Here is a 23,905-nt window from a genome sequence, read left to right on the forward strand (position 1 = left end):
TGTTAGTAATATCTTATCAAAGGTTAGGAGAGAGGGGATTGTGGTTTTCTATCTACACACGCTAAACAATAAACATATCTAGATGGAAGTTACCTGTTAATCTTTTTCTCGAAATTAATCTCTTTCCCGAAATCAGAGGGAAGGACTTAAACTTAAATGGTCAACGTTGCTCTCTCTCTTTAGAGTAATCATTGTATATCTTTAAAATAGATTTTGGGTTGATGTATGTTTAAGTACTTATTAAATTTACATCAATCATATATTCTAATTTGAAGATACATCAATATGTCTTGAAAAAGATTCAGTATAGGTTTCATTTACAACCCTAAATGAAGAATTAGCTATACATTATATTTCAAGTCATATTCATTAAAATTAAATGTTTGAAAAAGCGATTGAAGCGTACATATAGAGGGGCTCTTCGCTTCGATGCGTATGCCAACCGAGTCGAAGCTTACGCTTTGCCCATCACTTTCAACTCGTACGCCTTCTTAACCTGATGCGTACTAGTCGGGATGGTACGCCTTGATGCGTACAAGGCATACGAGTTGAAAACACAGGATTGCATTTAGGAATTGGGGTTAAAATAGATCTGTTAGTGCTTTTTTTCCCTTCTTTCTCTCTCTACGAACTGAACGAACTCCAGCAGCGGCCAGCAGCGGCCAGCAGGTATAACTTCCATTTTCTTGTCTCTTTCTCTCGATTTTCTTCTCTATCTCTCTAGGTTTTCTTCTCTCCCTCTCTCGATTTTCTCCTGTCTTTCTCGGTTTTTCTTCTCTCTCTCTAAGTTTTCATTCTCTTTCTCTTGGTTTCTCTCTCTCTCTCTCTCTTTTCAAACAGTGATAGTATATCGTTAGTATGTGTATATGTGTATATCAGTATATGTGTTAGTATGTGTATTGTATGTGTATAAGTTATAAGTATAACTGTTATACACTGTGTTTATTGTTTGTGAAGCCCTTGAGACTTTATATCATGCTAAATTGGTAGTAAAACTATGTCATGTTATGTTTTTACACTCTTTGAAGTTATTTTTTTATATTTATATAAAACTACGTATTTTACGCATCGAGTCGTACGCTTCGAAGCATCGTTTCGCTTTTTGAGAGCCCGCCGCCTTGAGGCTTAAAAACGTATTTTTGAACATTGGAAATTATAAGTTAAATTGAATTATAAAAGAGAAATGAAAAGAAATCACCAAATGAGATCTAAATCTATAGCTACATAGCACTCCATGTTGATGTTCTATATTAGTTCGATTTATGTTCAAGATTACCCTCAAAATCCAAGTATTAACTTTTTTGAGAAGATGAGAGGAGAGATATTGTGAAGAGAAATGAGAGAGAAATAGTTTGTAGAAAAGAAATGTAGAAGAAAATAGTTTAGAAATAGAATTTAGATGAAGAAATTAGAAGCAAAAAGAAATAGATGAAGGTGGCTAGACAAAGTAGAAGAAGATAGGTTTAAGGGTTTAAAAAAGAAAAAGTATGAAGAAGAATAGAAAAGATGGGATTTTAAGTCTTTTTGAAGAGTGAGAAGAAAAGATTTATTTATACGAATTGGTGGTTAGGGTTCTTAAAAGATAAGGTAGAGAAGAGTTTTGAAAGAGAAGGGTTGTTTTCGGTGCAAGAAATGACACATGTTGGCTAAGGAATCTGTTAGGGTAAATCTGGTATTTTTGGTGGAAATTGTGGTGAAAATAAGGTCATTTGTCAGTTAGTTATAGGATGGAAATTAGGTTGGACAAAAAAGGAAGGAAAAAACTGTAATTTTAAATAACCCTGAATACTCATTTTGTAAGTTTTGGCGGCTGGGATGAATAGGCAGGACGCTAGTGCGAGAGAATTGTAATTCTGTGCATTCGCGCTATGCTGAATCATGCCTTCAGGTTTGAAATTCGATATAATGCGTTGCATCAATTTCCAATTCTCGCAGGACACGGGTCGTCCGAATCTTCACGCGCATTGATCCAACATCTTCTGATGTCGTCGCTATATAAATTTGTGCTCCACGAAACACCTGGTCGCATCTATTCCCCATTTTCTAAACCTAGCCGCCACATGTTTAAAAGAGGGTATTAGGGTATCTTAAAATTACAGTTTTGTAACTCCTTTTTGTCAAACCTAATTTTCACCCTATAACTAATTGACAAATGTCCATCTTTTCACCATAACTTTCACAAGAAATTCTAGATTTATCTTAATTGATTCCTTAGTCGTCTTGTGTTTTTTTTTACCAAAAGTAACTTAAATATCTCCATTTTACCTTCCTCTACCTTATCTTTTAAAATCCTAATCACCAATCCATATAAATGGTATTATTCTTGAAGTAGACTTAAAATCTCTCTCATTCTCTCTTAGCCACTCTTTCCCCCTCTCCCTTCTATTATTTCTAACAACAAAAGACCATAGGCCTTCATCCTTCTCTTCTATTACTTCTACCCTAATTTCTTTCTAATCTATCTTCCTTTCTAAATCTTGCCTTTTCTTCTCACGATTTCTTCATCTTTTCTAAATCTATTTTCTCTCATCTTCTCAATTACAAAGAGACACTTGGGTTTGGATCCATATTTGGACAAGGATTTAATTTGTTGATTTCTTTTTCTTTATCTCTTTTGTTCCATGTAGATAATAATTATTATTCGATTTGCTTACTAACTAGTTTGCCTCGGTAGACATTAATGTCAAGAATATATTTTGTGTGGCTGCTTCATTTTTCTTAACCTGTCTAGTCATTATTATTGTTATCCCCTGCTTCTGGCTCGTGATAAGATTTATATATTTTTTGTTTCTAATTTGTATTTTCTTTCAATATCTTTTGGCAGGACACTTGTTATTGGATCAAAAGACATTGTTTTCGGGTAAGTTGCCCCAACATCTGCTACAAACATAGACGTCAGAGATGTGGAAGATCTTGTTTTCGGGTTTCAGACGATTTAAGCCCAAAGAAACTGGTTGATCTTCTTCAATTGAATACGGGTAGGATAACGTTCGTGTTTTGTCTTTCTTTGACAAAACCTAGGCAGTTAACTATGTTTTCTATAGAAGTTAGTAAATCGGTCTCACAAAAGGTGATGATCTTGACAAACTCACCAAATCCTAATTCCTAAAATGTTCATTCGAATATAAAATGTGGCCTGAGAATTTGTATTTATGAATGATACTCCATATATTTAGAATAAGGAAACCTCTTAATTTGTTGAACTATAGACTATAGACCAGATCACCAGATCACCAGATCCATGCTTGTGTGTATGTCCTATGAGTCTTTGTTATTGCTTGTCGCGATGTTAATCTCTTGATTTGCATATAATGGTGTAGATGCAAATTCTCATGTTCCATAAATGCTACAAAGAATAATTAGGTTTGTAGATTCTGAGAAAGGAAATGATACAGAAATATCTATTGTTGCATTTGACAAATTTCTGATGAAACATAGAAATTAATGTGTAGAAATATTATGTAGGGCACCATTCTTATTCTATTCCCATGATTTAGAGACCATCTTCTTACGTCTGTTATCTTATCTTGTAGTCGTGCAATCATACTTGTAAATCTAAATCATCGGTATGTAGTTCAACAAAAATAAATAAATCATCGGTATGTAGTTCAACAAAAATAAATAAATCATCGGTATGTTTTTTGACCCATTTTGATTATAATTGTGATTTTAATGTAGATTCTAAGAAGCAAAAAATTGGATGAAGTGAAAAGGCAGCCTGACAACACGAACCAGAACCTTCATTTCGCCTAGAAACATTGGCTACTCTTTAACAGGAAGGACTCTGAGCACAAACATACTCAAGGCGTGGCAGCCAAGCGTTCATAGCGACGTTGCTTTTTGATCCTTCGGTCTGATTACCTTCTTTCAATTCATGTTTATTTTTTCGTTCTTTTGGTGCAACCTATGTAAATAACTTCAATTTTGGGCACTATAAGTAATGTTGCATGAGGTATACTTATCTTGTTTAGAGGTAAGATAATAAACTATTCTTAGATAATATACTCAATATCGTCGATTGATCTTTCAGATTGGGCTCTTCGCTTCGATCAAGTATTTTTTTTTCCCGTTCTTTTTCAGCGGTGTGAAACTTTGCTATGTATGACTAGTTTGGTACTAACTACCATTGTGACTAACTTGGTATATGCGTGATTTGAAATCAAACTAGGTTGGTAGTGGTAGCTGGTGGTAGTTACAAGAGAAGAGTTTAATGAGCTATTAAAACTCCCTCTGTTGGTCTTGACAAAAATAAAAACTCCCTGTTGCAGTTTTGTTTTTTTTACGTTCTTTAGTTTTTCTAGTCTGACCATCTATCAAGTGTAAGAGCATCTCCAATGCAAAACTCAAAAGAAACTCTAAAAATCCATGTGCCGAGATTCAAATATCGATCTCTAATTTTTCTCTTTCCTATTTGTCAAGATTGAGATCCTCTATTTGAAGGACTTCTCCAATGCAACACTGTAAAACTCCAAAAATTGGTCATATTACATATTTTTTTTCATTAAAATATATGAAAATGTTGAGTTGGCACTTATAGATATCTCAAGAGGACACTCTAGAAATGGAGTGTCCTCTTGATATATCTCAATTCCACCTTCGACACGTCATCTTGGAGATTTGAATTGAGTTTTGCTTTGGAGATGCTCTAAATCTGTTACTTTCAAAAAAAAAAGTTTCAGCTATCAATAGGCCAAGCCTTGTTTATTCAGTATTCTCGGTGGCATAATCGCGCACCACTTGATGTGTTTTGAGTTTCGTACTAAATTACTTGAAGTTATAAAATTGAAAAGCGTATGCGGGCTTATGCGAGTTCTTGGCAATGAATTTTGGTAAATTATCCGCACTACTACATTAAATTATCGCACGAACAAAATTTTAATAGACATAAAATTCGACAAAGCGGAGCACATGTTCATCCGATCCGGCCCATTCTCACCCTCCTAGGTGGAGTAGTAGTTGTGCCAGCAAAATTTTGCCTATATCGGGTAATAATTGCATCCATCCGTCACTCAGTTTACCACCTACCCATCTCTACCAATTCAATCTCTTCTTCTTATATTTAGAAATCATTCTGAATTCCCACACTTCGAAATCTAGAGAGAGAGAGAAAGAGAGATCCCAGTAAAATCTAAAGAAGAAGAAGAAATGGCGAGGAAGAAGATCAGAGAGTACGATTCCAAAAGGCTTCTCAAAGAACACTTAAAGAGACTTGCAGGAATCCAATTAGAGATCCGATCTGTTCAGGTCTTACTTAATTCCTTCTATTTTTATTCATACAAATTTTAGTTCCAGATGTTTATTTATTCAATTGTTCTCAGTTCAGATCGTCGTATGAACTAACTATACTATTGAGTTATAAAGAAAAATCAAATGGATTGATCAGCAATTATGTGTTCATGATTTATGAGGAAGTGGTTAAAGATTCATCTTTTTGTTCAGTTTTTATTGATTCCATTTTTGGGTAGATGCTGCTTAAATTGTCTGCTTTTTTCGTTTTTATCTCACTGAAGAACCAAAACTATACACATATATGTATAATTGTATATTGGGGCATCTGGAGTCTTGATTTCAATTTCGAGCTATATGTGATTATTTTTCTTGTATTTAGGTAAACGCATCGACAGACTTTACGGAGTTAACAAACAAAGAACCATGGTTGTCTTCCACAAAATTGGTTGTGAAGCCGGATATGTTATTCGGAAAGCGCGGGAAGAGTGGGTTGGTAGCTCTAAACATGGATCTGGCTCAGGTTGCACAGTTTGTTAAAGAGCGTCTCGGAGTTGAGGTGATTTCCAAGTTTTCCATTTCCACATTACTTGGGACTTTTTTTTTCTTTGTTTTAGTAACATGATTTTATTCCATTTAATATGAATGCCAAATCTTGTAGGTTGAGATGGGAGGATGTAAGGCACCTATTACAACATTTGTTGTTGAACCTTTTATTCCACATGATGATGAATATTATCTTTCTATTGTATCTGAAAGGCTTGGTTGTACAATAAGTTTTTCAGAATGTGGGGGTATCGAAATTGAAGAGAATTGGGACAAGGTATGTAAAGAAATTAAGATTAAGATTGTCCACTCACATTTTATTTCATTTATTTTATGTATAACATTACTATTTAATTAGTCTTAGTTAACGTTTTCCCGTGTGTACTTGTACAGGTTAAGACTATATTTCTACCAACAGAGAAGCCAATGACTTCTGAAACGTGTGCTCCACTAATTGCCACTCTCCCCTTGGAAGTAAGTCCTTTCCTCTTCGTGATCCAATTTCATGGCCTTTCTTTATAACTATATCCTTTATCTAGTACATAGAAATGTCATATTTCTTGGATACAAAGTTTTTATACTTCGATGGCGTAATACTATATTTGTGAAAATTGCCAAGCATAATGCTCACGAGACATTTTCATATTTTCTGGAGGTAGTATTGTTAAGTATGCTCTAACCGTGAAAACATTCTGGTAGTTCATCCTTCGTAGTTCGGGGTATTACAGGTTACTAGTTTGTGTAATATATGATCTCGATTCACAAATTGTATTTTACGTTCTGATTAATTTGAAGTTTAAGGTTCTTTGTGTTATTTCAAGGGCACATTGTTTTTGGCATGTTATTTTGAATGCACTAAAACGTTTGCCTATAAATGTTTTTTGTCTGACTGGTCTATGCTCCTTACTTTGTATGTTTACTCAGGTTCGAGCAAAGATAGGGGACTTCGTAAAGGGTGTATTTTCTGTATTCCAAGGTATGGTATTAATTTTTCTCTGACATATCTTATGATAATGTTTAGTTAAGATAAACCCCAAGAAGGTTTCGTAGTATAGTTTGTTCCATGTCAACTAATTGTGATTTCTTGGAGCAAGTTTAAGAGCACTCAAATCCTAAGAGGCTGAGCTGAGGCTCAGCCCCTCAGCTCAGCCCCAACGAGGAGCCCAGTTGACTCTACTTGTAGAGTTGATTGAGTCCTTTTAGAGACAGCCTCCACATGATCGAGGGGCTCATCCAACGACTAGATCTACTAGATCAGGACTGTGGGGACTCATCCAACAACCAGATCTACTAGATCAGGACCGTTGGGGCTCATCCCAAGGTCCAAATTAGGTTGGTTCCCTATTTAATATCTGAAAATTGGATGGGGCTTAACTCTCGCGCTCATCCAACGGTCCAAAGTTGGATGGTAGATGTAATATCTGAAAAAGTAGAAAATTTAAAATCTGAAAAAAAAATAATTTCGAAAATAGTTCACTAACGTTTTCGCACTCACATAATACCACACACGTGTTTGGCGCATTCACAATTTTTAGGGCCCCTTCAACGATGCAGTTGATTTTTGAGGTAGAACACTTCGATTTAATTGTAATAAAAAAAAAAGTTTTTGGGCCTAAGCCTCTTTAAGATTGGAGTTGCTCTAATCATGAGAGGCTTAGACTTAACTCATTTTTTATTATAATTAAATGAAAGAACTCTATCAAAATAATTCAACTCCAACCATTTTAGAATTAAGCTTAAAGTATTTGCGTGTGCGAAAAACATGTGTGATCTTGAGGATGTGCGAAACACATGTGTAAACTTTTGAAATATCTTTTTAAAAAAAAAACTTGATTTCAGTTTCAATTCAAATTTTCAACATTTCTAAAATTTGGATTTTTGATTATATCTACCTGTCCAACTTTTGATATATCTATCCAACCAATTTTTAATTACATCCACCATCTAAATTTTAATTATATCTACCTAACTAAAATTTAATTATATTTACTATTCAAGTTTTATTTACATCTATCCTTCCAACAACACTATTAATTGGTTAACTTTCTCTTTATCTATAAATACAACCATCTTTCACTACACATATTAACCTTCATCTTAACTAAAAAAAAAAGAAGATAAGATTAAGTTGGATGAGTGTAGGGTGCCGGTGAAAGATGGTTGCATTTATAGATAAAGAGAAAGTTAATCAATTAATATGATTGTTAGATGAATAGATGTAATTAGAAGTCAAATTGTAGATGTAATTAAATTTTAGTTGGATAGATATAATTAAAAGTTGGATGGGTAAATGTAATTAAAAGTTCAGAATTCTTAAAAAAAGTGGGAATTCAAAATTAAATTTTGAATTTTTTTTTAAACGTGAAAAAGTTAAACACGTGTTTCGCACATGCACAAGATCGCGCACGTTTTTCTCACGCGCACAAAGTACCATACAGTGTCTTGCACATACACAAATATTTTAAGCCTAAGCTCTAATGGTTGGAGTTGAAGTTTTTTTGGTAGAGCCCTTTCGTTTAATTATAATAAAAAATGAGTTGAGTTTAAGTCTAAGAGCATCTCCGATGCAACACTCAACTTCAAAAACTAAAATTGACACCTAGGATTACTTGAGTTTTTAACAAAAAACACTCTCCAATGCAACACTCAACTTGAATCTCAATATGATGTGGCAACAACAAATGTTGAGATACTCAAAAGAAAACCTTGTTGAGTTTTCTTTTGAGTATCTCAATTGGGCGACATCATCATTTTATATATTAAAATAAAAACCAAGAGAAAATCTAAAGTAAATGTTGAGTTTTCTGAGTGTTGCATTGGAGAAGTATTTGAATTGAGTATCTCAATAGTGACACCTAGGAGAGAATCTCAATTCATACATGACACATTGGGTTAATTGAGTTTTTGTTGAGTGTTGCATTGGAGATGCTCTAAGCCTCTCATGACTGGACTTGCTTTTACTATCAATAAATCACCAACAATAATTTAGAAATGCTCATGTTAAATCCATCTTTTTGAGGGCCGTGAAGGAATTAAGATACTTTAAGTACAAATTCCTTTTCCTTAATTTTAATTTGTTTTATTTTATAGGGAGATATTTCAAGTTCAATTTTGACTGATTTTGCTGTCAACAGATCTGGACTTCAGTTTCTTAGAGATGAACCCATTTACGCTGGTAAATGGGGAGCCATACCCGTTGGATATGAGGGGAGAGTTAGACGACACTGCCGCCTTTAAGAATTTCAAGAAGTAAGTAACTTTGTTCATTCTAAGGAAAAGAAAAATAAAAATTGCTATTCTTAGTCGAGTCTTCATACATTTTATATATCTTAGGAATTTACAGTACTAGAGCTTTTCCTCACCAAATAAAAATTGCTATTCTTAGTCGAGTCTTCATACATTTGCAGGTGGGGTAACATAGAGTTTCCATTGCCTTTTGGTAGAGTTATGAGTCCCACAGAAAGCTATATTCACTCGCTGGATGAAAAGGTATCGTTGTACAGATGTTAAATCACAATATCCTGTTTTTAGATTTCTTCATTTGTTTTATATGGAAAATTTAAATTATTTAAGCTTGATCAGTGTGAAATATTTAGTATCTAGTCTAAATTGCATATATAATACAAGGAAAATACGAGTTCGTCAAATGTGGAACAAATGATATTAGGGACTTGCATTTGTGAAGTTTAGGGATGTCCATGTTAAAGGTATTCAGACAGGTCCTAGATAATAGAATTGACCTGCACTTCAAATCATCTGATACCTAATATGCTTGTTTGTGTAGTCTGTCTTAGAATTCTTTTGAACCTAGCAACCACATCAAGTTTCAGAATACAGATTTTGCTTTCTCCAGTGTAGGAACCTAACCTACCAACCATCCAGTTCTATGCCTAACTCTTATTGTTATACTGCAGACAAGTGCATCGTTGAAGTTCACTGTATTGAACTCTAAAGGAAGAATCTGGACAATGGTCGCTGGAGGTGGTGCAAGTGTGATATATGCTGATACAGTATGTCTTACAAGTTTCATTCCCTATTCCTCTTTACTTTTTACTGTCCATTATCTTTGTTGATTTTTTTTTACTAATTACTTAAAGAAATCATGTATAATCAGAGTCAGACTAATATTTGTAGCGATTCAGATAACTTGTTTTGACCTCCATCTTTGGTATTCGTTCTGTTCATTTAGGTCGGAGACTTGGGTTACGCATCTGAGCTTGGGAACTATGCAGAATATAGTGGAGCTCCAAATGAGGAGGAGGTGCTGCAATATGCTAGAGTTGTTATTGATGTAAGATTTTTTCTGTTTTCTCCTTCACTATCGATAGAATTTCATACAAATTGTCTAATCTTACCTTCATTTTGTGATGTTATATATAGTGCGCTACTGCTGATCCTGATGGTCGTAAAAGAGCTCTGCTCGTAGGAGGAGGTATAGCTAACTTCACTGATGTTGCTGCTACTTTTAACGGCATAATTCGTGCCCTTCGAGAAAAGGTCAGTCTAAAAATGAAATATTTTTACCGTACTTTTGATTGTTCTAGTTCCCTTTTCTAATCGAAGTATGTATCTCAAATTTCGGTAGGAATCCAAGTTAAAAGCATCAAGAATGCACATTTATGTTAGAAGGGGAGGTCCAAACTATCAGACGGGTCTAGCTAAAATGCGCGCTCTTGGAGAAGAACTTGGGGTTCCTCTTGAGGTAACTCAATCTCCCAATGAACTCAAATTACTATAGTTTTCTTTATGGTTTGATTCACCAAAACTCTAGTGTTATGTCTTTTCTCCATGATAGAATACTCCACCTTTTTAAACAAATACCCATTTCGATTAACTTATATAATATATCGTTGAATTTGGAATCTGAAAATATATTCTATTTTGAGGACTGCATTTTGACTTGTTCATGCCGGGAAACTCTTGTTTTCTGCAGGTATTTGGACCTGAGGCAACAATGACCGGAATTTGCAAACAAGCAATTGATTGCATCATGTCTGCAGCTTAAGATCTCTTGCGGATTATTTTCTTTCCGTTGGGGATTCCAGAATTTCTTCGTGTTTTGAGAAGCCTCGGGTTAGTTGAGCTTAAAAAGTCATAAAGAGGTAATCAGGGTTGATTGTTGTAAAATCTGCAAAGAGACGTATGTTACTCAATTTCAGACTGAGACTGTTAATTCATTCTTAATTTCTCTCTTGCTCTTTATCTGTAATAACTGAAAACTCTGAAAGTTGCCTTTTCTTCATGCTGGTATTCAATGCCTATTTAAGCTCTATTAAGGTTAAGGGTTTCCCCATACTTTACCTCTACTACAGGCCAAACTTTCAGGATAAAACATTCATACCACCATTTAGAGCACCCATCTTTTAATAGACCTGGAAATTTTGTTAGGTCTCTCTCTGTTAAGTGGATTTCTGTTCACCCTTTTTACGGCTTTGTTCGTGTTGAACTGTCTGGATATTTGAAGTATATATTATTTCGACCCTCAGCTTCGAACCTTTCCTGATGGTGTCGGCTAGAACCGAGTTAGATTAGAGGAAAGTATACCCAGACTTTAAAAAGAGATTGGATGCCCAAACCCTTGAAACTCTATAGAAACTAACCTTGAAACTCTATAGATCTACAATGTCGTTTACACCTATGATTATATGGAACAACCATTGAGAGAAACCACAATTATCAAATATTGGCGTCATGACCTCTCGAAATTTGGAGGGTTACATCCACGTGAAAGATGCCATGCCAAACCACAAGTTGCACGCTCGAAGAACATGAATATTCTACGTTTGTCTTGTTTGATTAAAGACTATAATTGTATAATATTGTCTAATTAAGCACATGTTCATTATGGGAATCACACATGCACCTCAACTATTCATACACTTCATGGTCCACTAATAAACCAATCAACTTTATCATTATGCAACGGATTGTTTAATTTTAAATCCTACTTTAGATAGAGTAATCCATTTTATATTGGGAGACTCTGAGAATGAGTTGAAGTGGGCATAATATCACTCTTGTCATAATTTCTTCCTTTGTCTTGACGAAGTCTCCATCTCGCTTCAATTTCTCTCTCTTTCCCGTTTTCTTTCCCTTAATATCAATTGTTTCTGGGGCGTATAAAACTTGTAACACCAAAAAATTAACCAATTGGTCTATATCGCCTTTGCCCTAAAGTGACATACAACTAAGAAATGACACAATCGTCACACTTTTTTTTTTTTGTTGAAAGACACAATCGTCACACTTAAACAAAACCATGTACATTATAGTTTCATGTGACGTAATACTTGTTTCCAGGGTGATAATAATAGAATATACTTCACCAAAAGCTGAAATAATTGTTGTAAGTGAGACATTTTTGATGAGGTATATATAGTTCTTAAATAGTGGACTCCAACACTACAACCAACTAACTAATTATAGCCCACCAACTATATGGATGGACTGAGGAGATGGCTGTTACAAAAATTGTAGTGAGTTCTCTTGTAACTTTTCACATTGGTACTCTTCAATCTTTTTTCTATATGTAGTCTAATTTGAAATTGGGTTATATCTCAAATGGCCCCGAACTTTGTGACCAGCTTCCTGTCTAGCCCTCTATTTTAGCAAATATTTTCGTATGGCTCCCTTTTTCCGTTATCTTTAAATGTCCGTTACTCTCTCTCTTCCATCTCATTTTCTCTCTCTGTCAAGTCACCTATCACGCCACATCATCATCTTCCCCGGCAGGAGTCGCCGGTCGGCCAAATTTTCAGCCGGCGACCTTTAAATATTAAAAAAAAAAAAACTTTTTTTTTTCTCTCTCCTCTCTCTCTCTAAAAAAAAAATAAACAAATTTCCTCACCCTCTCTCTCTCTAAAACTCCGACGAAGGGGTTTCCCTTCGCCGGAGCTAGGTCTGTTCGTTGAACAGATCTGTTCTGTTGACGAACAGGCCTTGCAAGTGTGCTAAATCGGATCGGATAGTATCACTGGGGACAAGAAGGCTGGTCAGCACAAAACGAAAACGAAGCCGAGTCGATAATTATAAACCAAAACGTAATTTGTAAGTCATTACGGGCCAACCTACTAACCGGTTGGGGTTGGTGAAAACCGGCTTCAGCCGGTCAACCCATCAAAGTGGTCGTTTCTTCTCAAACAAATCTCATCTGTCAAAAATTCATCCAACAGTTAATATTCAATAAGTAGAATTGAAAAGCAGCCGTCAGATCTAAATCCCACCAAACCCAAAGAGTGAAAATCCAGTTTATAAATACAGCCATGATTTCAGAACTTGAAAACTTGTGGAGCTCCAAGAGCAACAAGGAAAACAAATCAGATCATTTAGGGCACTTGCTTGAAAGGGGAAACACTCTTTCTACAAGGTATCTTTAAGATTTTCTTCTATTACTATGTTCCTTCCCATTTATTTCTTAACTGATTTCATCATGCCCTTGATTTCAGACTTCCCCCTTCTTTAATAGTGAAGTAATATCCCGATTTCAGTTTTTCCACTTCTTTTTCATGGTGATTATTGAATTAATATAGCAAGAATAAAGGAAAATTAGCAAATAAATTGCCTTCAGTTCTAATTAGAATAGTTTATTTCTTAACTGATTTCATATCTGATATCTCTGATTGTCAAACTCATCAATATTTGAATTTCAAGTCTATAATCTACATTTTCATGTTGGTTGGGAACTTGGTATAGATAGGGCATTCTACTTGAATCTTCTGTTTGACTGTTTCTAACATATATTCATCTGATCTGTTTGCTTTTATTATATGGAGTAGCTTGGAAGAATGGAGACCTTCCTATTTACCTCTGAATCTGTGAACGAGGGTCACCCCGACAAGATGTGCGACCAAATTTCTGATGCAGTCCTAGACGCTTGCCTTGAACAAGACCCAGATAGCAAGGTTGCTTGTGAGACTTGCACCAAAACCAACATGGTCATGGTTTTCGGAGAAATTACTACCAAAGCCAACATCGACTATGAGAAGATTGTCCGTGATACCTGCAGGACTATCGGATTTGTATCAGCTGATGTGGGTCTTGACGCTGATAACTGTAAAGTTTTGGTCAACATTGAGCAACAAAGTCCTGATATTGCTCAGGGTGTCCATGGTCACTTGACCAAGAAACCTGAGGAAATCGGTGCTGGTGATCAAGGTCACATGTTCGGGTATGCCACCGATGAGACTCCTGAATTGATGCCCCTCAGCCACGTCCTTGCCACTAAACTAGGAGCCCGTTTAACTGAGGTCCGTAAGAATGGCACATGCGCCTGGTTGAGACCTGATGGCAAGACTCAAGTCACTGTTGAATACCAGAATGAAAATGGTGCCATGGTTCCTCTTCGTGTTCACACCGTTCTCATCTCTACCCAGCACGATGAAACTGTAACCAACGATGAAATTGCAGCTGACCTCAGAGAGCATGTCATTAAACCAGTAATCCCAGAGAAGTATCTTGATGAGAAGACAATTTTCCACTTGAACCCATCTGGAAGGTTTGTCATTGGCGGGCCTCACGGTGATGCCGGGCTCACAGGACGAAAGATCATTATCGACACCTATGGTGGGTGGGGAGCACATGGTGGTGGTGCTTTCTCCGGCAAAGATCCTACCAAGGTTGATAGAAGTGGAGCCTACATTGTTAGACAAGCTGCTAAGAGCATCGTTGCAGCTGGTTTAGCTCGGAGGTGTATTGTTCAGGTTTCGTATGCCATTGGTGTACCAGAGCCATTGTCGGTGTTCGTTGATAGTTATGGAACTGGGAAGATACCAGACAAGGAGATTTTGGAAATAGTAAAGGAGAGTTTTGATTTTCGACCGGGTATGATTTCGATCAACCTTGATTTGAAGAGAGGTGGAAATGGCAGGTTCTTGAAAACTGCAGCTTATGGTCACTTTGGTAGAGATGACCCCGACTTCACATGGGAGGTTGTGAAACCTCTCAAGTGGGAGAAGGCTTAAGTAAGCAAGCTGTTAAAGTAATGGTGGGTGGGTCTCTCTCTCTCTCTTAGATGCAATGAATAATATGTTTGCTTGTCTAACCCAAGTTAGATTTGAGAATGTTCGTATCGTGAATTGTTTCCTTTGTGTCGTTTCCTTTATTTGGTTGTCTTTGTCGGTTGTTGCTTGTCAATGTCAAAGAATGTTAAGGAATTTTATTGAATGAATGGAAGAAATAGTTTCTCTGGTTCATTGTTTTTTGTAGTTACTCCATAAAACTAGTTTCCTCTTCTTACATGTTATTGTTAGTTGGATAGTTTTCTCTCCTTTTGTAACACTTTTGCAGGCAATGTGGGCACGCTTTTGAGCAACTTTCGGCAATGGTTTTAACATACACTTTCCTCCCACTCTCTATAGGGCACATCTAGGTATGGCATGTTTAGCTCTTCCCTTAGCACTTTTGGCGACGGTTTTTCGGACCGCGAGACTACTTTCTTTGGGAAAATTTCGGAATAGTATGGTTGAAATTGAGCATGATAAGGATTGCTCCTAACTACACCTTTCCAATTCTCAAAGAAAACATAGCAAGAACTAAGAAGCGATGTAGTATCGACAAAGTGTAGTAGAAGCGCCACTATAAATTATCCACTAAAACATTAATCGTCCAGAATTTGGTAAGAACATCTTACTGGGATTCAAACTAGTCTATTCATGGTTCCGCTCTTCAAATGCCAGCAACTAAACACTTATGATTTTCTAACAGAAGCGTTACTTCGTCAGAAAGGCGAGCACGAATACCCGATACAGAGATCAGTAGCACTATTATAAGGAAACAAAGCAACAGGTCTCCTAGCAGGAAGTTTAGGAATTGATCTATCCATGTCAAGAAATCCAACCACTTCTTCCATCGAAGGGCGACTGTTCGAGTCGTTTAGAGTACAAAGCAACCCAATTTTGAGAACTCGAAATGCTTGCTCTGAGTTATAAATCGGTCCCATCCTCTTATCCACCACCTTCACCATTTCATCTCTCTCATGCATTCTCCATGCAAAATCCAACAAACTCGTGTTTTTTTCACCCTCAACATCCGAATCCGAGTTACTCCTCCCAGCGACGACCTCCAATGCCAGTATCCCGAACCCAAAAACATCGACTTTCTGACTCACAACCGCTTCAACTCGGTTCGACTCAGCTGGTGCAAAAACAAACCCAAAATCGCCAAGAACTGCTCGAAATGTTATGTCTAAAAAAACACTACTAGTTTTCACATTCTTGTGAGCAAATTTCTTTGAATGGAGGAAACTCAGTGAGTCAGCTACATCTTTAATAGCTTTGAATCGCCGAGTCCATGGTAACACACCGATTCCAAATAGCCACCGATCCAAGCTCCCATTCTGAATATAATGGTAAACAACAATCACCTCTTTATTATCAAAACACCACCCTCTAACAGAAACCAGATTCGGATGACGAACTCGGCTAATCGCACAGATTTCTTTCATAACTCGTCGACGATCCAAACCAGGTGAGTTCAAAAACTGAGTTGAAAACCGAGTCACCATTACCTGACTACCATTTGCTAAAGTACCCTTATAACTAACACCCCTCGAGTCATGACTCAGTACTTCTCTTTCATTAAAACCCCGAGTCGATGATAAAATCTCAGAGATATTGAATCGGCGAGGTTTATTAGGAAGTCTTGACCGTTGGTTTTCTTCAGGGAGAATTATAACCGTTGGTTTCTCATCTCCTCCTCTTCCTCCTCTGTTTTTACTACTATTACAGTAGAAATTGAGTAAAACCACTAAACACAAAACCACTACTGCTACAAAAACCAGAAAACTAGTTGGTATTTTTTTATGAGCGGTTTTATTATAATCAATAATAATTTTATCTTCACAAGTTTCAGATGAAGGAATTAGAAGATGGGCTTCACTAATTGAACTGAAATTCCAAGATAAAATGTTATGAATTTGAGTATGATTTCCAGTTGAAGCAGAAAAACCCACAAACATATATTCATTCAAATAAGGTAAAAGATCAATCTTTGATGAAAAAATTGGTTTTAATGGTGGTAAATTTGATCCATTTAATGAAGATGAGAGATGAATTTGAAGTAATCTTTGTTTACCATCATAAGAAATCCAAGCTTGATGAACAGACCCATCATTCAATGAAACTCCAAAATCTGAAGCATTAACAGTAATGGTGGAAATAATACTACCCAGATTGATTCCAACATGATTATCATTAGGATCACCAAACTGAACATTCTTTCGAGTATCGAATTCGACGGCGATAACTTTATAATCTTCATCACAAGCATCATTCATTATACCTAACCATGGACCAGGTCTTCCAATTGTTAATTCATCAGGAACAATTATAAATGTCAACCCACTTCCACCATGTTCTTCTTCCCCAGAATCTGATACTTCATTATTGGATGAAGAAGATGAAGATAAGTTGTTGAATTGGAAAGAAAATGAGGTTTTGAATGAAGCTGGAGTTTGGGTTACTGAATCAAGAAGACGAACAGGGGAAGAATAAATTGCTCTACCTACTTGAAATTTGAGATCAGAAGTTTGGGTTGTTGGATCTGGAATTTGAATAGAACCAGAATTTTGAACTGAAAATCTTGAATTTCCAAGTAGATTAAGATCTTGAAGGATTCTTGAGTTCTTGTTTGGGTCAAAATTAGGGAAAGAAAATTGCTTGGTAATGTTGATTAAAGGACCATTCATGAGATTGTTGTTGTTGTTGTTATGTTTTGAATCAACTTTAATTGGTCTTTTTGATAAGAAGATTAAAAGAAGATATATTGAAAAGATAAAGTAGAATGAGAACTTATTATCAAGGGTAGCCATTTTAGAGAGAGGGGAGAGAGAGAGAGAGAGATAGGACAAGAGAAACAGAGTAAAAAGAACTTCACAAGTAAGCATATCTCTCAATGAACCTGTAGAGATATAAAGTATAATGGTTTGCAACATGTCTCAAAAATCTTGAGTCATTTAACATTCCAAATTACTCCTTCCTTCCATCTAGGGCTGGGAAAAAAGTCCCCAAATCCGAAATCCGTCACGGGTATCCGAGTCTGTTAGAGTCCGCGGGTACTCGAAATTCGGAGGCGGGTTTAGCCCGGCCGACCCGATGAAATCAACGGGTCGGGTACGGGTTTTGAAGTGCTACCTGGCATCCCGCCCGAGCCCGCACAATAATCTTTACTCGACATAATCCGCTTAATAATGTCATCCATTTATATGATAATACCTATGCACATTATATGTATGTTTGCTTGTATGTGTTTATGTATGCATGTATAACACATATATATAGATATATTTTTGAAGTATTTGAAGTGTATAATATAGATATATATATATATATATATATATATATATATATATATATATATATATACATATATTGTTGTCCAAGTGAGAACAACATTGTTAAGAGGAATTTAATTAAATTTTAGTTCGATAGAAATTTCGGTACCATCGGAATAGAAATATTTTGGTGATTTCGACCGAGATATTTTGAAACTGGTGAAAACCCGCGACCGCCCGATACCTGAGAAACCCGAAAAATTTGACGGATTTGGACGGGTTTTGGAACATTAGGATTTTTTAAATACCCGCCCAGTTAAACCCGAAAGCCCGACTGGACAGAGAGTTTCAAAGCCCGACCGACCCGACTCGATGAATAACATGAACCCGACCGGCCCGACCCGGACCGATTCCCACCCCTACTTCCGTGCCATTTTTGTTTGTAAAAATTGAACTTATTAAATATTGACAACTAAAATTACTTTACCAAATCATTCATATTAGGTTAGGTGGGTGATTTTTGAGAAATAAGAAAATTATTGAGGTACAAAGTTTTGGGTGGAAACAAATAAATTTGACACATTTTATTTCCTCTAAACACTTCAACCGTTCAGCTTCTTCTTCCTCAACAGAAATTTCGGTGATTCCCACCATACTCTGACGACATCCACCATTAACGCCGACCAAACACTTCAACCTTCGTTTCTTTTTCCTCTCTTCATTTTCTTTCTTTCTTCCCTCTTTCTTTTCTCATCTCTTTATTTCTTTCTTTTTCAAAGCTCCGACAAAGGGGAGAGCCCCTTTGTCGGAAACTCGTATGATCTGGAAGAGCCCCTTTGCCAGAAACTCGTATGGATCTGGTTCTTCTAGATCTAGACGAAGGGTTCCGGTGAAGGAACTATCTTCTTCGTCGGAACTTACAGAAAGAAAGAGAGAGAGAGAGAAGCAAGGAGAGGGATGAAAAGGGAGAAAAAAAAGGAGAGAGAGAGTTGTTGTCAGTAGAGAGTCGCCGAGCGACAACTCTCTGCTGGCAACAAGGAAGGGTGTGTTTGGGTAAAAAAAGAAGTTGTTTTTGACCCTTTAAAATTTTGCACCCCGAATGATTTTCTTATTTCTCCAAATCATCCACCCATATTCAATGTATAATATCTTTAAAAATAACATTGATAGAAATATAAAAGCAATTACAATTTTTTATTTGTATTAAATGTAAAGAGTAATTTTGGAAACATCATCATATTAATAGTTAAATGAATATACAAAGAAAATTAATAAATATTTCGAGACATCCATAAAAAGAATAACACCTAAACAAATGGGACGGAAGGAGTATTTGTTTTTGTGGGTTTCATAACATGTGACTCCCTTAAATGGCTAGTCAAGTAAATTTTGTCAACCTTCTTCAGATTACTATTGTTGTTATTTGTAGTTTTGGCCTATAATCCATCTATTTTCAATCTATTTAGCATTTTTATTACTTCTATGATAAAATTCAAATTTAAATAAATTTGACTAGTCCGATTCAAAGACCACAAGTGGAAGAAGTAACATTCTCTGATTCTCTCTAGTATACACTCATTGATGCCAAAAGCACCTAAAATTAAGTTGGTGATGTGTATGAGTTTTGGGGTCATCTTCTTTCTCTCCAGGATAAGATAAGTGGGAGTGGGGACAATGGTCATTCTTATCTAAGGAAGAAGACAAAAGTGAGACTATAATTCTAGGGTGATTTGACAATTACAACACATTCTTTTTTTTTTTTGAATTGAATTACAACACATTCTTATTTGAAACGTATAGAGTTCAAGAGAAATTATGTCCACATACATAAATTTTCTTCCCAATCATTCTAAGAAAAAAAGGGAATTGATATATTCAAAACAAGCTTGATTTGTTTCTTTCCCTTTGATCCAAATAAGAATTTGGTTTCTTCTATCTAACACTTGTTTGATCAAAATCTAAAGTCGGGTGGAGCCCTGAGAAGAGTCATAAGTTTAATTTTCACTAGTTGTGATATTTTTATGTGGGACCTAGTTGATTCAGTAAGAGTCTTTGAGAAAAGACTGTTTTATAGCTAAAGGATTATTGTCATTCAATTGAACAACGGCAAAATAAATAATCTCACAAATTGAAGCATATTTTAGTAAGCTAATAATGTGATTTTTTCTTACTATGGTCATTTACTCATTTTTCGTTGTAGAGGTTTATGCTCTTCAAGAAAACAACTCTGCCGTTTATAGAAAACAACATGGAGAATTCAGCATTTCACATTCTTAAAGTAGCATAATAGAACAATAAGAAGATTATGTTAACTATCAAGCTCTCACTCAAATTATTTAGATATAGATACTTTCATATACTGACTGCTGAGTTGATGCTCCTCTTTCACACATAAAAGCATTCACCAATAGCTGCACAAACAAAAGTTCATTCAAATTAGATCAATTACACTTTTTAGTTTCACTTGTTCTATTGTCCACGTAGAAAATGAAATAAGATAAAACATAAGGTAGGAGGGTATTTTATTATTTTGTCGACAGGTACTAGCACATTATTTAATACTTAAAACTCTGGTGAGAAGCATTCGGTCAAATTTAGACAATCTAGACAGAGCTAGGCAATTGCAAACTGCAAGTTCATTTGTTCAATTTCTTATAGTTTTGGTCCATGTTCTGAGAAAACAAGAAGATTTTTGGGTGGAGTCAATCGCCCCTTCTTCTTCCTCGCTCCTCTCACCTCCGACCACCACCATTCTCTCATCTTCTCTCTCACACACACATAGTTAGTTATGGGGAAGGGAAGTGTTCCCTTTGTCGGATTTAATCCTCGAGGAGGGTTTTTGGCGATCCCCTCCTCGAGGGTTTCGTGGTTGGTGAAATACTTCAAAAAGAGTTTGAAGTGTTGTAGGTAAGGTGTGAGTATCTCAATAAATAAATAAAAGTAAAGGTGTAAAATTAACATACATGGACTTAGAGTGACAGTGAGAGCAGTGTCATCAAAATAACAATCCCAAGTGTGTTTTCCAGCAGCTTTGTAGTGAAGATTCATGGCTACAGAAGCATGAGACACCAAATTGTTTGGATGGTAACAACTCCCTTTCTCTTCTATCACACTACAATTCACTCCCAACTGTCCACAACTATAATCTATATTGCTCCTCAATTTTGCATCATCTGTTGATGGCTTCGCTATGCACCACGTGTCCCCATTCCTAGCCGCCTGATTTACCAACAACAACTTTTCAGATCTAACCGTTGATTATATTAAGTCCATGTTTGTTTCATTTAAAATTACAAGGGAGTACTTACAGAATTCTGCACATTTTCTCCTCTGGGCCTGGACTCTGCAAATAAACCAGATCAAAGATTAATTATATTCTGTATGATTTTGAGTAATTTTATAAGCCCTCCATCATTCTTTTAGCCCCACTCCCATGTCTAAGATTGGATTTATTATTGGAAAAATACTATTTGGTCTAACAAATTTCTCTTTTCGAGCCATCCATGTTGTTTTTTGTCGTGTCAAATAGCATTGTTGTTTAAAATTTTAGTAGGAGAAATGTTAAATGCATTCACTATTTTTGTTATATGTACTCACATCTCTTTTTAACTTGAATCAAAACTACCTTTGATGCATATAACATAAATTGTTAGTGCATTTGACATATTCCTTTTAGTAGTTTATAATGGACCAATGTTGTTTGGAAGATGTAAGAAAAAAAAAAACGTTTTTGTGTGTAAATAATTATCAAACCTAATCTTTTCAAGAAAACAAGTATTATACTTTTTGTTGTTTTACATGCCAAATTTTCTAGCACATGAAAGTCCAAAATTAGATGAAGTTTTTAAAGCTAGTTTTGTGCCTGTTCAATGCTTAGAGAATGACTTCCATCATTTCACAAAAGTAATTCAATCCTAAAAGGTAGTCATTTTAAACTTGTTCTTTTTGTTGGTAATTGTTTTTGAGGTTCAAAGGTTAATAATCTCTTATGACAAAAACACCGGAACCTTTAAAGCCACCTGGCAGAATTATTATTCGCGCAGGATGCATATTAGCACCCAGTATGACTGGGTGCTTAGTTGGGGAGGCCCCCACAAATCTGAGACCCACATTGCCCCACCAGTCTGAGACTTCCGGTTTAGTCAGTTTAAAACCTCTCAGATTGGTTCGAGTTTGAATCTTTGCTTTGGGTTTCTAACGGGTCAATCCGTGTCGTTTATACCTGGGTGTCAATAGATGTTTGGGGTCAAAAGGTCAATCTCCTCCCTGGTGCTAACAACAATTGTTTTCCCGTGCTTGTACTGCTCCCCAAAAATACACTAATACTTTTGAAGAAAGGGGTAAATAATACTCCTTGAAACATCAATGGCTTAAAAGATCTCATGCAACCAAGATTAATGGTCATTTTCCATATTAATGATGAAAATCTACTACAACAAATGGCTATTTGTACTAATGAAAGCAATCAAGTGGTGGTTGAATAAGAATGGCTTCCTTGAAACATCAATGGCTGAAAAGATCTCATGCAACCAAGAAAACCCATTTATTTATACATCAGATTTGGAGAGAATCCACAAAGATGTATAAAAAATTATGTAGCTCAACAACAGAATCCACCTCAATGACCTCATCACTCCTAAAATATATAATATAAACACTAGTAAAAAAATCAACAATTAAGCAAATTATAAAGAAACCCAAATTTTCGTTTAGAAAGAAATTCTTGTTACCAAATAGCGGGTTGGTCAGATCATTTCACTGTCCATTTCAATACTTATTTTTTTCTTCTTTTATATTCATTCCCCCCATTACTACTAGGAAAATAAAATTGAGATCAACAGTGAGATGACCTTGGGTGGGTCATGGATGATTTTAAAGTTTAATAATGAGGATGAGGATGAAGGGAGGGGTTCTCACCAGTGCAAGCTGCAAAACACAACACACAAGCAAAAAAAATAGGTAGATAAACCATGTACTTCTTCGAACTTGCCATTTCAACTAGAACCCACACCAACTCAAAGAGAGAGAGAGAGAGAGAGAGAGAGAGAGAGAGATTAGTAGTAATAATAGTAGTATTGTGAGTTATGGGGGAATAGATGGGGTTGGTTTAAATAGAAACACTCCCAACGGGAAGATGATTCTTTTCATCCTCTAGTGCAATTTGGATGTTTTACCTGTCAAGTTTTTGTAGTATAGTGACTCTGGTGCCCCCTCTACGACGTATTCTCTACTTGTATAATTCTTTTTTTTTGTTGAAGACTTCTGCTTGTTCAATGTCGTTTGTATGAATAATTTTTTGTTTGTTTGTCTATTGATGATAAGAGTCCCCAACCGTTTATTAGAGAGAGAACCTGAAATTAGTTTGCAAGGACACTCTCAAGGGGAATATGATTTTTTTCATCCTCTAGTGCAATTTGTATGTTTCACCTGTCCAAATTGAGTCTAATGACTTTAATGCTCCTCCAGATGGATCCTCTACTTGTTGATGTCAAGTTTGTAATAAGCATTTTTAATATCAACAGTACAAAACCTATAATCAAAATCAGAACCCACTGTTTATCTTATAGCCGAAGAGTAATGTTAAATAATCTGAAAATTGGGACTAACTATAGGCGGAACGTTGATGTGATGTGGCCTACTCTAATTCGTCAGGTCATTTCTCCTTCCCATACCCTGGCCAATTGGAACCAGTTATATCACCCTTCCGCCTGTCCGCGTCCAAATTTTTTAATCTGTTAGCACTTCTCATAGCTAAAGGACTTGGGTAAAAAATATAAGTACCTTATTTTATGCAGATTACGACAAATCCAAACCAAATGCAAATGGGTTTGAGCTGGTATGACTAATTTTATTTTATTTTTTCAC

General features: G+C 35.9%; 4 protein-coding genes and 1 long non-coding RNA gene across 5 annotated transcripts; 3 read left to right on the top strand and 2 right to left on the bottom strand.

Annotated features, from left to right (window-relative positions):
• The first annotated feature begins 2,348 nt into the window (after positions 1 to 2,348).
• Positions 2,349 to 4,029, top strand: LOC147559672 (uncharacterized). The gene is made up of 2 exons (XR_015234644.1): positions 2,349 to 2,978; positions 3,679 to 4,029. It is a non-coding gene; the product is annotated as an uncharacterized LOC147559672 (long non-coding RNA).
• Positions 4,030 to 4,807: 778 nt separating this feature from the next.
• On the top strand, positions 4,808 to 11,042 carry LOC147559673 (ATP-citrate synthase alpha chain protein 2). Its single transcript, XM_086661570.1, has 12 exons — positions 4,808 to 5,244; positions 5,609 to 5,785; positions 5,888 to 6,049; positions 6,166 to 6,246; positions 6,697 to 6,748; positions 8,907 to 9,021; positions 9,180 to 9,261; positions 9,687 to 9,782; positions 9,962 to 10,063; positions 10,153 to 10,269; positions 10,358 to 10,474; positions 10,706 to 11,042. Exons 1-12 carry the CDS (start codon positions 5,146 to 5,148, stop codon positions 10,775 to 10,777), a joined length of 1,272 nt encoding a protein of 423 aa, XP_086517696.1. The 5' UTR covers positions 4,808 to 5,145; the 3' UTR covers positions 10,778 to 11,042.
• A 1,951-nt stretch (positions 11,043 to 12,993) lies between these two features.
• LOC147559674 (S-adenosylmethionine synthase 5-like) lies at positions 12,994 to 14,963 on the top strand. The gene is made up of 2 exons (XM_086661572.1): positions 12,994 to 13,138; positions 13,548 to 14,963. Exon 2 carries the CDS (start codon positions 13,557 to 13,559, stop codon positions 14,730 to 14,732), a length of 1,176 nt encoding a protein of 391 aa, XP_086517698.1. The 5' UTR covers positions 12,994 to 13,138; positions 13,548 to 13,556; the 3' UTR covers positions 14,733 to 14,963.
• Positions 14,964 to 15,331: 368 nt separating this feature from the next.
• LOC147559675 (putative L-type lectin-domain containing receptor kinase S.7) lies at positions 15,332 to 17,700 on the bottom strand. The gene has a single exon (XM_086661571.1). The coding sequence runs from the start codon at positions 17,651 to 17,653 to the stop codon at positions 15,488 to 15,490; it is 2,166 nt and encodes a 721-aa protein (XP_086517697.1). The 5' UTR covers positions 17,654 to 17,700; the 3' UTR covers positions 15,332 to 15,487.
• A 2,478-nt stretch (positions 17,701 to 20,178) lies between these two features.
• LOC147559676 (major pollen allergen Ole e 10-like) lies at positions 20,179 to 23,251 on the bottom strand. Its single transcript, XM_086661578.1, has 4 exons — positions 22,958 to 23,251; positions 21,349 to 21,383; positions 21,004 to 21,259; positions 20,179 to 20,451 (listed from the first exon to the last, which is right to left on the bottom strand). Exons 1-4 carry the CDS (start codon positions 23,031 to 23,033, stop codon positions 20,426 to 20,428), a joined length of 393 nt encoding a protein of 130 aa, XP_086517704.1. The 5' UTR covers positions 23,034 to 23,251; the 3' UTR covers positions 20,179 to 20,425.
• Between the last annotated feature and the right edge of the window lie 654 nt (positions 23,252 to 23,905).

This window comes from Eschscholzia californica, unplaced genomic scaffold (assembly GCF_041429995.1).
Source record: "Eschscholzia californica isolate CP2 unplaced genomic scaffold, dmEscCali1.0.p SCAF_2, whole genome shotgun sequence".
Classification (NCBI taxonomy): Eukaryota; Viridiplantae; Streptophyta; class Magnoliopsida; order Ranunculales; family Papaveraceae; genus Eschscholzia; species Eschscholzia californica.

What these genes read in the sequence shown, in the direction of transcription:
- LOC147559676 (XM_086661578.1), bottom strand. Translation starts at nt 23,033, where the DNA reads ATGGCAAGTTCGAAGAAGTACATGGTTTATCTACCTATTTTTTTTGCT. An exon ending in GTGTTTTGCAGCTTGCACTG is followed by an intron (nt 21,384 to 22,957) that starts GTGAGAACCCCT and finishes GTTTATTTGCAG; the next exon opens with AGTCCAGGCCCAGAGGAGAA. An exon ending in CACTGTCACTCTAAGTCCAT is followed by an intron (nt 20,452 to 21,003) that starts GTATGTTAATTT and finishes TTGTTTGTGCAG; the next exon opens with CTATTGGTGAATGCTTTTAT.
- LOC147559674 (XM_086661572.1), top strand. Translation starts at nt 13,557, where the DNA reads ATGGAGACCTTCCTATTTACCTCTGAATCTGTGAACGAGGGTCACCCC.
- LOC147559673 (XM_086661570.1), top strand. Translation starts at nt 5,146, where the DNA reads ATGGCGAGGAAGAAGATCAGAGAGTACGATTCCAAAAGGCTTCTCAAA. An exon ending in TGTATTTTCTGTATTCCAAG is followed by an intron (nt 6,749 to 8,906) that starts GTATGGTATTAA and finishes TGCTGTCAACAG; the next exon opens with ATCTGGACTTCAGTTTCTTA. An exon ending in GCCTTTAAGAATTTCAAGAA is followed by an intron (nt 9,022 to 9,179) that starts GTAAGTAACTTT and finishes ATACATTTGCAG; the next exon opens with GTGGGGTAACATAGAGTTTC.
- LOC147559675 (XM_086661571.1), bottom strand. Translation starts at nt 17,653, where the DNA reads ATGCTTACTTGTGAAGTTCTTTTTACTCTGTTTCTCTTGTCCTATCTC.